Source organism: Pipistrellus hanaki (genome assembly GCF_964339955.1).
Source record: "Pipistrellus hanaki genome assembly, chromosome: 11".
Lineage (NCBI taxonomy): Eukaryota > Metazoa > Chordata > Mammalia > Chiroptera > Vespertilionidae > Pipistrellus > Pipistrellus hanaki.
The window spans coordinates 1449675-1460864 of NC_140513.1; the positions used below are offsets into that span (position 1 = coordinate 1449675).

At 69.6% G+C, this 11190-nt stretch overlaps 1 protein-coding gene across 3 annotated transcripts in view; it reads left to right on the top strand.

Moving 5' to 3' along the window:
* Positions 1-10511, top strand: part of VAV2 (vav guanine nucleotide exchange factor 2) — a 62433-nt gene extending 51922 nt beyond the window's left edge. For 2 of the 3 annotated variants that reach the window (XM_084899648.1, XM_084899649.1), the window contains 12 exons: positions 203-291; positions 1740-1756; positions 2412-2433; positions 3039-3166; positions 3503-3577; positions 3958-4010; positions 4597-4713; positions 5320-5407; positions 6287-6410; positions 7150-7236; positions 8044-8198; positions 9148-10511. In XM_084899648.1, the coding sequence (XP_084755774.1) occupies positions 203-291; positions 1740-1756; positions 2412-2433; positions 3039-3166; positions 3503-3577; positions 3958-4010; positions 4597-4713; positions 5320-5407; positions 6287-6410; positions 7150-7236; positions 8044-8198; positions 9148-9195 (1003 nt within the window). In that variant the 3' untranslated portion in view covers positions 9196-10511. The remainder of the gene's footprint in view (positions 1-202; positions 292-1739; positions 1757-2411; positions 2434-3038; positions 3167-3502; positions 3578-3957; positions 4011-4596; positions 4714-5319; positions 5408-6286; positions 6411-7149; positions 7237-8043; positions 8199-9147) is intronic. The other variant, XM_084899650.1, reaches the window with a different exon arrangement.
* Positions 10512-11190: the final 679 nt, after the last annotated feature.

An 11190-nucleotide genomic window follows, 5' to 3' on the forward strand; every position in this document is an offset into this window, starting at 1 on the left:
TCAGGACTTTTTCAAAACGCCGCGGGGCAAATTGCTGAAGGTCGGGACTGTCCCGCCAAAAGGGGGACGTTTGGTCACCTTAGTGGGGAGAGCGGGACGGGGTCTCAGAGGCCCGGGGTTGGGAGGGGTGGGCGCTCTGGGGGGACAGCGGGTGGGCCTGGTGCTCTTGGGCCCTGCCTCACCCCCACTGCCCCCGGCACAGGGGCACCTTCTACCAGGGCTACCTGTGCACCAAGTGCGGGGTCGGGGCCCACAAGGAGTGCCTGGAGGTGACGCCGCCCTGCAAGATCAGTGAGTACCCTGCCCGCCCCCGGGCCGCCCGGCACCCCACCCAGGTCCCGCGGCCCACCCCACCTTCTCCCAGGTCCCGCGGCCCACCGCCACCTCCGCCCCCTCCGGGAGCCGCCCCCGGGCCGCCCGACACCCCGCCCAGGTCCCGCGGCCCACCCCACCTTCGCCCCCTCCTGGGCTGGTGCGTGAGCACGCGCTCCTTCCTGCTGAGGTGCCCGCTGGACGGCTGAGGACACCGAGGCTCGGAGGGGCGGACGCCTGCCCCAGGGGCCGGGTCGAGGGCCAGGGGCCGGGCTCCTCCCTCCTGGCTGCGCCCTGGAGGGCTGCTCTCGGCCTCCCCGTGTCCCCGCCTCATCCCAGCGGGGGCCTGTGGGGTCCCCCAAAATGGACACAGAACCTCTGGGAAGTGCGTGGGGGCTCTGGTCTGAGAAACCCTGTGCCCGCTTCTCCTGTGCCGGGCGCCTGGCCCTCCAGCTGAGCCGTGCTGCAGGTGGTTCATGTGCACACGCACACGCACTTAGTTTCTATTTACTGCTGAGTCTGGCCCAGTGCCTGAGAGGGGGGGAGCGTCTGACGGCCCAGGCCCTGGGCCCCACCCCCACCCGCCCACCCCCATCCAGCCCCCTCCCGGCAGGAGCACTGCCCTCTTGTGGCCACGTATCCCTCACGCTGGGTGACTGGCATTCGGGGAAGTGTTTTTGTTGTTCTTTTGATCCTAAAAGTAACATACTTGTCAAAAATTTGAAGGAAAATAAAAAAGAGAGAGAAGAAAATAAATGCCCCCGTGAACTGGTGAAGAAATGACCAGAGGCTGTTCGGTCCGGGGTCCGGGTCTCCCTGTGGGGCCTCCTCCCCCGTCCCAGCCCCGGGCCTGGCCTCAGCAGCCACGGGACTGGCAGAGCCCCTGCTCCCGGCCGTGGCGTCTCCTGGGGGAGCTGCCCTGAGGGTGGACGGGGGTGGACATCGGTGTCCATGGCGGGCAGCGGGGAGGGGGCCTGGGCCATCCACACCTGCAGGGCGCGGTGGCCTCCGCAGGTCCCTGCCCCTCAGCTCTGCTTTCGGACGAAGCCCCGCCCTTGTCCCCACGGGACCCAGGCCCCAGCCCTGCCGTGCAGGCTCTAAACCTTCCAGAACCCTCCGGCCTGGGCTCGCCGCACGGACCAGTGCGGGTCAGAGGACTGGCTTTCTGACCGCTGCGTGCTGTTGCGGGGAAATGGGGGAAATGTAGGACGAGCAAACGAGCGGACCCGTGCGGGGGCCCGCAGCCCCTCCTGCTGTGGGCGCTCCCCTGGGCCGGCCGCTCGCCCAGTTCCCGTTGTGTCTGGTTGGGGGCCCCCCAGACGGGCCGCTCCCGCCTTCGGAAGCCCTGGTCAGACACGCACCTCGCCCGCTGCGGGGAGCCCGGCCCGTGCTGGGGGCTGGCCCTGAGCCCGGTGCTTCCTTTTCAGGTTCGCCTGCTGACCTGGTGAGTCCGCCACGCTCTGCCGCCCGCAGCCCACGCCCTGTGCCGCCAGGCCCCGCCGTGCCAGCTCCCGGCACTCCCGGCCGCCCCGGCGAGCACAGCCACTGGTGCTGCTGCCCTGCCCACCGCCGCCTTCCCACTGCCCAGCGGCCGGCTCGTGGCCACGGGGTCCGGCTTTGTCACTGGCTCCTGCCCGCCTGCCCGCTGGCTCACTGCCCTCTGCTTAGCTGGCCCGAGGCTGCCCTGAGGTCACTGTGGGGTGTGGATGTCCGGGCCGCCCAGCTTTGGGGTCCAGACAAGTTAGCCAGCACTGACACGTGCTCAGCAGCCCTGCGTGGGGTGTCAGACGCCCCTGGAGGAGCAGAGGCAGCGGGATTGTCCCAGGCTCAGACAGGGAGCTCCAGGCCGGGCGGTCAGGGCAGGCTTCCTGGAGGAGGTGGGAGCTGGTGGTAAGGTGGGCGGGGGAAGGGTGGGGGTCCCAGGGCTGTAGGGGGCACAAAGGGGGAAGACACAGTAGAAATAGCAGGGGGTGTCACAGGGGCGCAGGAGTCTAGGACGTCCCTGTCCCGCCCCTCCCTGCCTTGACCCTTCTCTGGGGAGGAGGAGTGTCGGACTGTGGGTGGCCTTCTCAGCCCTGTCATCTGTCCTTCCCTCACAGGATGCCTCTGGAGCTGGACCAGGTGAGTGCGGGCTGGGGCCTCTCGGCTCCCGTCCTTGTCAGCGGTCACCTGGGCCCCGAGCCACGCAGCCGGGAACACGGCTGCTTTCCCGTGTTCTGTCTCCTCTTCCCACCATACACACGCGCGCGTGCGCACACACACACGCCATGCACATGCTACGCACACACCCACCCACCCTGCACTTCGTCACAGGAACGTGGCTTGATCATGCCCTTGCCGCTGGGACCCAGCGCCGGGACCGGACGGGCAGACAGGCCCACGCCGGGCGGCCGGGCCGGAGCGGGGCCTGACGAGGCCCGGCCTGCACGGTTCAGGGGCTCAGCCAGGACCCCCTTCGGCCCCAGAGCCGCCTGGGCCAGTGAGGGCGTGGCCTTGGCGTGTCCCAGGCCCACCTGCTCTCTGACCCGGAGCTCGCCTCCTGCAGGCGCCGCTGCCGGTCCTGGGAGGAGAGGCGCTGAAAGAAAACACGTCCCCGAGCCTGTTACCACATGCACACACGCACCTGCACACACACAGGTACACGCACACACATGCACACACAGCAGAGACGCGGGAGTCTGGGCAGGATGGAGTCCCCGAGTCACCCCCACCCCCTGTCCCCACAGGTCCCAAGATGGTGGCCGTGCAGAATTACCACGGCAACCCCGCTCCCCCTGGAAAGCCGGTGCTGACCTTCCAGACGGGCGACGTGATAGAGCTGCTGAGAGGGGACCCCGAGTCTCCGTGGTGGGAGGTGGGTGCTGGGCTGGAGGTGGAGGCCAGCCGCCTGCCCCGCCCCTGGCCCAGGCAGAGGCCCTGCGCCCTGGCAGGGCAGGTGGGGGTGGGGGGACGGGGTGGAGGGAGGAGGGCTGTGGGCGGGGCCTCGGGGCCGTGGCTGTACCCTGGGAGGACCTTCTGCGGGTCAGCGTGCTCCTCTGTGACCCCGTCCTGCCCAGAGGGCTGTGAGGTCAGCGGAGGTCACCGCGTCTCCAGATGGCCCTTCCCCGTGCTTGTCCCTGGGGGACAGTGAGCGCTAAGCTGCCCCCAAACACACCGGCCCTCGGCCTGACCGTGCCTCCCTCTGCCGCAGGGGCGGCTGGTGCAGACCAGGAAGTCCGGCTGCTTCCCCAGCGCGTCCGTGAAGCCCTGCCCCGTGGACGGACGGGTGAGCTGGCGGAGGAGAGGGTGGGCCCAGGGCAGGGGGCCCTCCTGTGTGAAGGACCCGGCCAGGGGGCTGCATCCCATCACGGGTGTTAGAAACGCTGTGGGGGTGCTCGTGGCCCCCGAGGCGTTCTGCAGCCTCTGTCACACCTCCTGGGGCAGGTGCGGATGGTGGCTGCTACTCGTTCATTCACTCGTTTCACCACTCATTCATTCAAACCAGTACCAGTCACTCAGAGGTGGAGTCCCGGTCACTGCCCCCAGGGACCCCGCAGTCCAGTGGCTCCAGGGCCCAAGGGTCAGGTCATTGCCGACCAGCCCCTTCTATCCCCCCTCATGAGGGCGGCCCCTGGGGGGCATTAACCCCATGTTCTCTTCTGCCAGCCCCCTATTGGCCGGCTGCCGTCCCGGGAGATCGACTACAGTGCTTACCCCTGGTGAGCCGGCCAGCGCGGCCCTGGGCTGGGGGGGAGCTGGGCTGTGTGGGGGGGCATCTCTGGGCTGGGGGGCCCTGGGCTGTGGGGTGACCCACAAGCTGAGAGCAGGCTGGGTCTGGGTTCTCCAGGCAGCAGAGCCCAGCTTTTACCCTGCTCCGTGCTGGGCCTGATGGCCTGGGTCTGGGGTCTCCCCACCCCTGGCGGCGGCCGCCTTTGCCGGTCACGGGGGGACGGTTGGGGGAGTGAGGTGCTGTCTCACGCTCTCTGCATGGAGAGTCGCTACCGCATGTGGAGGCGGTACATTGGAGGCCGGTCTAGTCACGTGTCTCCACATGCAGCCGCTCGTGGGACAGGGGATGTTGGCGTTGATACAGGCGTGAAGGTGGTGGTCTGGGTGTGAGCCGCGGTGCAGATGGCCCAGGGCCCAGCGACCGTCTCCGCCCGCCTGGCCACCGGCCGCCTGGAGGAGGGGAGCCGCCGGGGCCCAGCCCGGGCCTCCCTCCCAGCGGCTCCTGCGGGGCGGACGCTGTCGCGGCGGACGCTGTCAGGGCCGTCAGCGACCCCTCGCTTCCTCCCGTGGCTCTAGGTTCGCGGGCAACATGGAGCGGCAGCAGACGGACAACCTGCTCAAGTCCCACGCCAGCGGCACCTACCTGGTCCGGGAGCGGCCGGCCGAGGCCGAGCGCTTTGCCATCAGCATCAAGTACGTGTCCCGGCGCCGGGCGGGCCCTCAGCCACGTCCTTGCAGGTCGGCGTTGGGCTGGGTGGCCACGGGGTGCGGTGCCCAAACCTGGACACGGTCAGGTTGGAAGGGTGTCCACGGTGAGCATCCTGGCTGCTGTCAGCCCACCACGGCCCTGCGAGCTTGGCGTGACCGAGGAGGAGCCGGGCCGGGCCGGCGAAGGGGAGGGTGTGCAGTGTAGGACGTTGGGAGGAGATGTCAGGGCCGGTGCGGGCTGCCTCCCACCTACCGCCCTGGCGGCCGAGGCCTCGGGCTCTGGGGAGACAGGAGGCGGGGGGTCCCCAGGGCGGAGAGCAGGGCGAGCAGAACCCCGAGTCAGGAAGTGGCTGCGAGGCCGTGCCGGCGGGGCTGGGAGCTGGAGCTCCGGCAGGAGAGGTGGGCAGACAGACGGACAGCAAGCCGTGGGAGGCAGGCCCAGAGCCGGTGGGGCGGGAGGACCGAGAGGCAGGGCTAGAGAGCGGTGTGAGCCGAGGCCCAGGTGTGTCTTGGCTCCTGAGCGCCCCCCCCGGGAGGGGGGAGGGGCTGGGCCCGGGGCCATCGGTGACCGCTCGTCCTGGACTTGCCCAGGTTCAATGACGAGGTGAAGCACATCAAGGTGGTGGAGAAGGACAGCTGGATCCACATCACGGAAGCCAAGAAGTTTGAAAGCCTCCTGGTAGGCGGCTCTGCGGCTCCTGCCGGCCGGGCCCCGGGGTCCGGGAGGGCCTGGCCCCATGGCCGCCGCTCCACGGAGGAGAGGCCCCCTGCACCCCGCGCCTCGGGACCGTCCCCCAGACTCCCCAAAAGGGCCAGTGACCGGGAGGGCCCAGCCTATCCTCCTACCGGAGCCGGAAGCCATGGCCAGTGAGGCCTGGTGTGAGCCAACCTCGCCCGCGGCTGCTCCCCACAGCACCCCTCCCCCGCGGGCCCCTCCCCCCGCCTCCCCGCTCCCCGGATGCAGCTCCTTTACGACTGGACCCCTCCTTCTCCTCCTCACACACAGTCCATGCACGGAGACCACCTGAGCTCTTAGGCCCACAGTGGCCACAGAAACGCCACGTAAAACAGATAGCCCCCCACTGCGCCCCCAAACCACCACCCGCCCGGGAAGCCTCACTGAGGTCCATATGCCCACGCCTGGCCTGCTCCCCGACAGGCGTAGTGAAAAACGGGCCGGCCAGCCCCCCGCCTCCCCTGGCTGGTGCCCGTGGGGCCTCGGCCACTTGGGCAAACTGTTATTTCTGGAAGCTTCTCCCCGGTGTGGGGCACACGGGGTCCCCGCTTTTATCCGTGTAAGAGTTGCAGGGAGCACCCCTGCACCCTGGCCTCAGCATTTCTCAGGCTTCTCCTTTGGAAACGTCGGGGGGAGAGGTGACTGGCTCAGAGGTCTTTGGGGCGCTGGCCACCCGCCTGGGCCTGGCGCTGGGGGACGAGGAGGAGGAGGGGGCCCTCGAGGGTCCAGGAGAGGAATCGCCTGTGTGAGCCTGAGGAGGTGGGAGAGGGCACCCGGGAGGCCTGCCTGGAGGCGGCGGCAGTCACGGTGTGTGTCCTGCAGGAGCTGGTGGAGTACTACCAGAGCCACTCCCTCAAGGAGAGCTTCAAGCAGCTGGACACCACGCTCAAGTTCCCCTACAAGTCCCGGGAGCGGGCCGCCTCCAGGACCTCCAGCCGGTCCCCAGGTAGTGCCCGCCCCAGGCACACCGGTGCTCCCGCGGCCCGGGCCCCATGCCCACCCGCCCTCAGGCAAGGCTCTCTGGGGGCCACGCTGACCTCGGCCGGGGCAGTGCCCTGGCACCCCCGCCCGGCAGGAGCACCTCCCAGGCCGGGCCCAGTGCCCGGTGGTCTTGGGTGTCCGGGGAGGAACGCCGCTCTGAGCCTGGGTGCCTCTGCCCGAGGTCAGCACGGGGAGAGATCAGAGCGGGTCCCGCCTGTCTCAGATCCCTCCCTGTGTCCCCCTCCCCGTGGCCCCCTGTGCGGGAGCCAGGCCAGCACCTCTGGCAGACTGGGCCTTGCTGCCCAGCCCAGGGGCTGGGGGGGCGGGTGGCCCTGGAGTGGGGGCAGGCTGGGCCCCAGCATTCGCCATCCAGCCCAGCACTGACCCTGAGCCACCCGCCTCCCCAGCGGCAGGACCTGCCCGGCGTGGGTCCACCGGGCAGAGCAGGCCGGGGCTTGGCAGGCCCTCGTGAGCACCTGCTGTGTGCTGGGCGAGGGGCAGGCTCCCGCACGCCACTCCCGTGCCCGCCGCTGGGAGAGGGCCCGGTCTGCTCTCCGGGGCAGGTACAGAGGCTGAGCTGGAGGCAGGGTGCCCGCGGCGGCCACTGTGCTGTGCCTGGTGGGCCTTGGGGCCGCCTCCCATCCCCCCAGCTCCTAGCACGGCCTGGGCTCCTGGCCTTTCACGCGCTCTCTCGCTCTTTGCAGCTTCCTGCGCCTCCTACAGCTTCTCTTTCCTCAGTCCCCAGGGCCTCGGCCTGGCTTCTCAGGGCTCCTCCGCTCCCTTCTGGTCAGGTACCGCTGCCGCGGGGGGGGGGCCTGGCGGGCTGCCTGCCGGCGTCCAGCTGAGGGGGGGAGGGGGCAGGCGGGGCTGCTGCACCCGAGACCCCGTCCGGCTTGGCGCTGCCCTCGCTGCTGTCACCCTGACACGCTCCCCGATGGCCGCTCCGCAGCCGCTCCGCCATCGCCCACGCTGCTCACGGGGGGCTGTGCCTCTGGCAGCGGCAGGCGGCCAGGCGGCCCCCTCAGCGCTGGCCGCGGGGTGGCGGGACTTGGGGGCCAGGGGGCGGGATCTCAGTGGCCGACCACACGGCCCTCCCTCCGCTGCCAGAGCCAGAGCCTCCCAGCTGCCGTGCCTGCTTCTCTCTGTCGCGGTCACTGTCGCCTGTCCATCAGGGCTCCTGGGTCCCGGGGGAGCTGGTCCAGCCGGGGTTCCAGTTTGGGGACCTGGAAAGGGAGCCCTGGGGTCCCTCAGGCTGCTCGGTCGGAGTGAGGGCTGGGAGCTGGGCGGCGGCCACGCGCTGTCCCCTGGCCTGTGGCGCCCGGGACCACGGTGGGGCAGGTGGGGGGTTCGCAGGCGCTGTGATGGTCAGAGCATGGCGTCTGTTCTTGTCCCTGTGGGAGCCCGGTCATCGCCTGTGGGAGCTCCAGGGCTGGTGGGGCGGTTCTGGTTCCCTCCACCGGGGTCTCAGGCCACCGAGGAGCGAGGGGCCCGGGCCTGGGGCCTGGGCTGTCCCTCCAGAGCCTTTATGCCACCCGGCCTCCCCCCGGGGATGGGCCGGGCCCTGCCCCACAGCCGGTGACCCGCCCATCCCCCCACAGTGTTCACGCCCCGCGTCATCGGCACGGCCGTGGCCCGGTACAACTTCGCGGCCCGGGACATGCGGGAGCTCTCGCTGCGGGAAGGCGACGTGGTGAAGATCTACAGCCGCATCGGCGGCGACCAGGGCTGGTGGCGGGGCGAGACCAACGGCCGGGTGAGTGGCTGCCCCCCCCCTCCCCTGCGGAGAGACCGCCTTCCCGCCAGCGAGGGGTCCCCCCCCTGACTGCCCGCTCCCCCCTGAGCTTCGGGGAAGGTGTGGTCTTGTATCTTTAAAATTTTTTTATTTTAAATACATTTTTATTGATTTCAGAGAGGAAGGGAGAGGGAGAGAGAGAGAACACCAATCAGTGGTCAGAGAGAATCATGGATCAGCTACCTCCTGCCCACCCCGCACTGGGGATGGGGCCTGCAGCCCGGGCCTGTGCCCTGACTGGGAATCGAACTCGGATCTCCTGGTTCCTGGGTCTACACTCAGCCACTGAGCCAGGCGGGCGGGCCTTTATCTCATCCTGCATGTTTCAGCCCCACAGGGCGTGGCCTGCGTTAGGCAGCCAGTGCTCATTTAGATTCACGTTTCCCGGGGCCCCGGCTCCTCCCGGCATCCGCCAGAGACCAGTTCCCACCGCTGGCACATCCTCCTGGTCTGTGCTCCCGGCGAGTCCATCTGGAAGTCCTTAGTTTTTGCTGGATGGGGACGTGTCTTCATTCCACTCCTTTTTTTAACACCGGCCAGTGTGGCTCCGGATTCCTGGTCGGGGCACTGGCCTGGGTTTCCGGCTCGGGGGTCTAGGGCGGGGCGTGCAGGAAGCAGCCAATCTGATTCTCTCATCATGGCCGTTTCTCTCCCTCCTCCCTGAGGCCTGGCGAACGCCCTCCCCCCAGAGGTGGCTGCTCAGGGCCCTGCCTCTCAGGCCCCACCTCCCGGGCCGGGGCTCCGCCAGGCTCTCAGCCCTTCTCCAGGCCGGCGTCGCCCTTTGAAGGGTCCCCACCTCCACATCCTGTTCACACACGTGCACATGCACACAAACGCACACGCACCCACGCACACATACGCACGTGTGCGCACACACACACCGTTAGTGACTCGCCGTCTGTCTTTTCAGATCGGCTGGTTTCCTTCGACCTACGTGGAAGAGGAGGGCGTCCAGTGACCGGCCGCAGGCGGGACTCAGGGACTGTCTGGGCCCCGTGTCCAGTCCTGGACCCGGACGGGGAAATGCCTGCTGACCTTCGTCCCCCAAGGCCGCGGGGACCGGGAGGGTGCTGAGCCCTGCCGTCTGCCCGTCAGTCTGCCCGGCGGCCTGTGCTGGGCTCGCCGCTTGTACATAGAGGAAGCCGGGCGGCCTGCGTGGCTGCCCGCCGAGGCCGGGCCAGCGCCGGCGGGAGTCAGAGCTCCTAGCCCGTCCCGTCCCGTCCCGTCCCGTCCTGCGGGCGGCGCTCAGAAGCCCGGGCGGGAGCGGGTGCCGGCCCAGGGCGGAGGGGCCTCCCCACATTGCTCAGCCTGGACTCAGCCTCCTGCTTCGTGCTGCTCCCGGGGCGACGCGTCGGAGAGGGCACCGAAGGGCCCGGCCGCCCCCTGACCTCCCGTGCCCTCTGCCCGGGCACCTCTCAGGAAGGTGCCCTGGGAGCGAGGGGGCTGCCCGCCCCCTGGTCGATGGTACTGTCCTTGCCCGAACCCGAACCCGAACCCGAGGCTGTCTGTCCTGCCTGCTGCCAGAGACTGGAACCCGATGCGGCGGGAAGAACACGGGTCCCTCGCCGTCCCTGCTGCTCACATTCCTGTCCAGAAGGGGGCGCACGCTCCCACGCGGGGTGCTCTCTGGGTCCCCTGGGTCCTGCGAGGCGGTCCCTGCGGGCGGTCCCTGCGGGGCCCCGGCCTTGGCTCAGGACTGGGTTCTCGCCCTGGTGGGTCTTCCTCCGGGGACGCCCAGAGCTCGTGAACGGCCCGAAGCAAGTGCTTCGCCCTGGGGCGCCCCCCCCTGCCTCCCTGGCCTTGGCCTCTGGCTGTTGGGCCAGACCCTTCTCTGCCCGGATGTTGCATGAGACCCCATGACTCGCCCCCCGAGCTTCGTGCCAGGCCCCGCCTCTGTCTGCGGCTGCACCGCGCTGTGCGGGGAGCAGGCCGGCCGGGCCGTGGCCCCCACGCTGCACGGGGCAGCTCCGAGGTCGGCCTGGCGGCCTGCAGGCTGGGCTCCCGCCGCCAGATGGCCAGGCGGTGGAGGGTGAGCAGGGGGAGAAGAGCAGCAGCCTCGGGCTGGGCTGGAGTGGGTGAGGGCCGCAGCCCGGCGGGGAGCGGGGGAAGAATCCGTCCCTGGGGCGCACCCAGCACTTTGTGCGACCCCGGGCCACGGCCCCCTGGAGGGAGGGACGCCCTTTCTGTCTACTGCTGTCGGAGGGTTTGTGTTTGTTTCTGTTCGGCTTGTTTGCTTTTTGAGGGAAAAAGAAGTTTGTAATTATTTCGTCCAGAGCTCCGTGTGTCTGTGAATACAAGGAGAAGGTTTTCTGAGAGCGGAGCATGTGTCTGTGGCCATCACCACGCGGGCGGGTCCGGCCCGCAGCTGCTCTGTCTTTTTGTTCTCACACGGCGACTCCTGGGGCTGGTTTAGCTCTGCTCGCTCCGGCAGGTGGGGAGGAGGGCCAGGCGGGAGGAGGGTCAGGCAGGGAGGAGGGGCAGGCGGGGAGGAGGGCCAGGCGGGAGGAGGGGCAGGCGGGGAGGAGGGCCAGGCGGGAGGAGGGGCAGGCGGGGAGGAGGGCCAGGCGGGAGGAAGGGCAGGCGGGGAGGAGGGCCAGGCGGGAGGAGGGGCAGGCGGGGAGGAGGGGCATGCAGGGAGGAGGGGCAGGCGGGGAGGAGGGCCAGCAGGGCGCAGGCAGCAGGGCTGGGACAATCCTGCTCCATCCGGCAGGAGGCGGGGCCTCTGAGGGGCTGCGGCTGGGGCCTGGGATCGGCTGTGAACTTGGGGCCATGCACGTGGGTCAGAACTCGGGGTCCCGCAGCTGGAGGCGACCCCAGTGGAACACAGGCTGTCCATTCGCCAGGAGGTTTTCAGACCACAGTTTCCACGGCAATAAACCCGGTTACTTTCCCTCCGCAGTGGCTCTCCTGCGGGAGGGGTGTGGCCGCCGCCGGCTCCCTGGGTCTGTCCCGC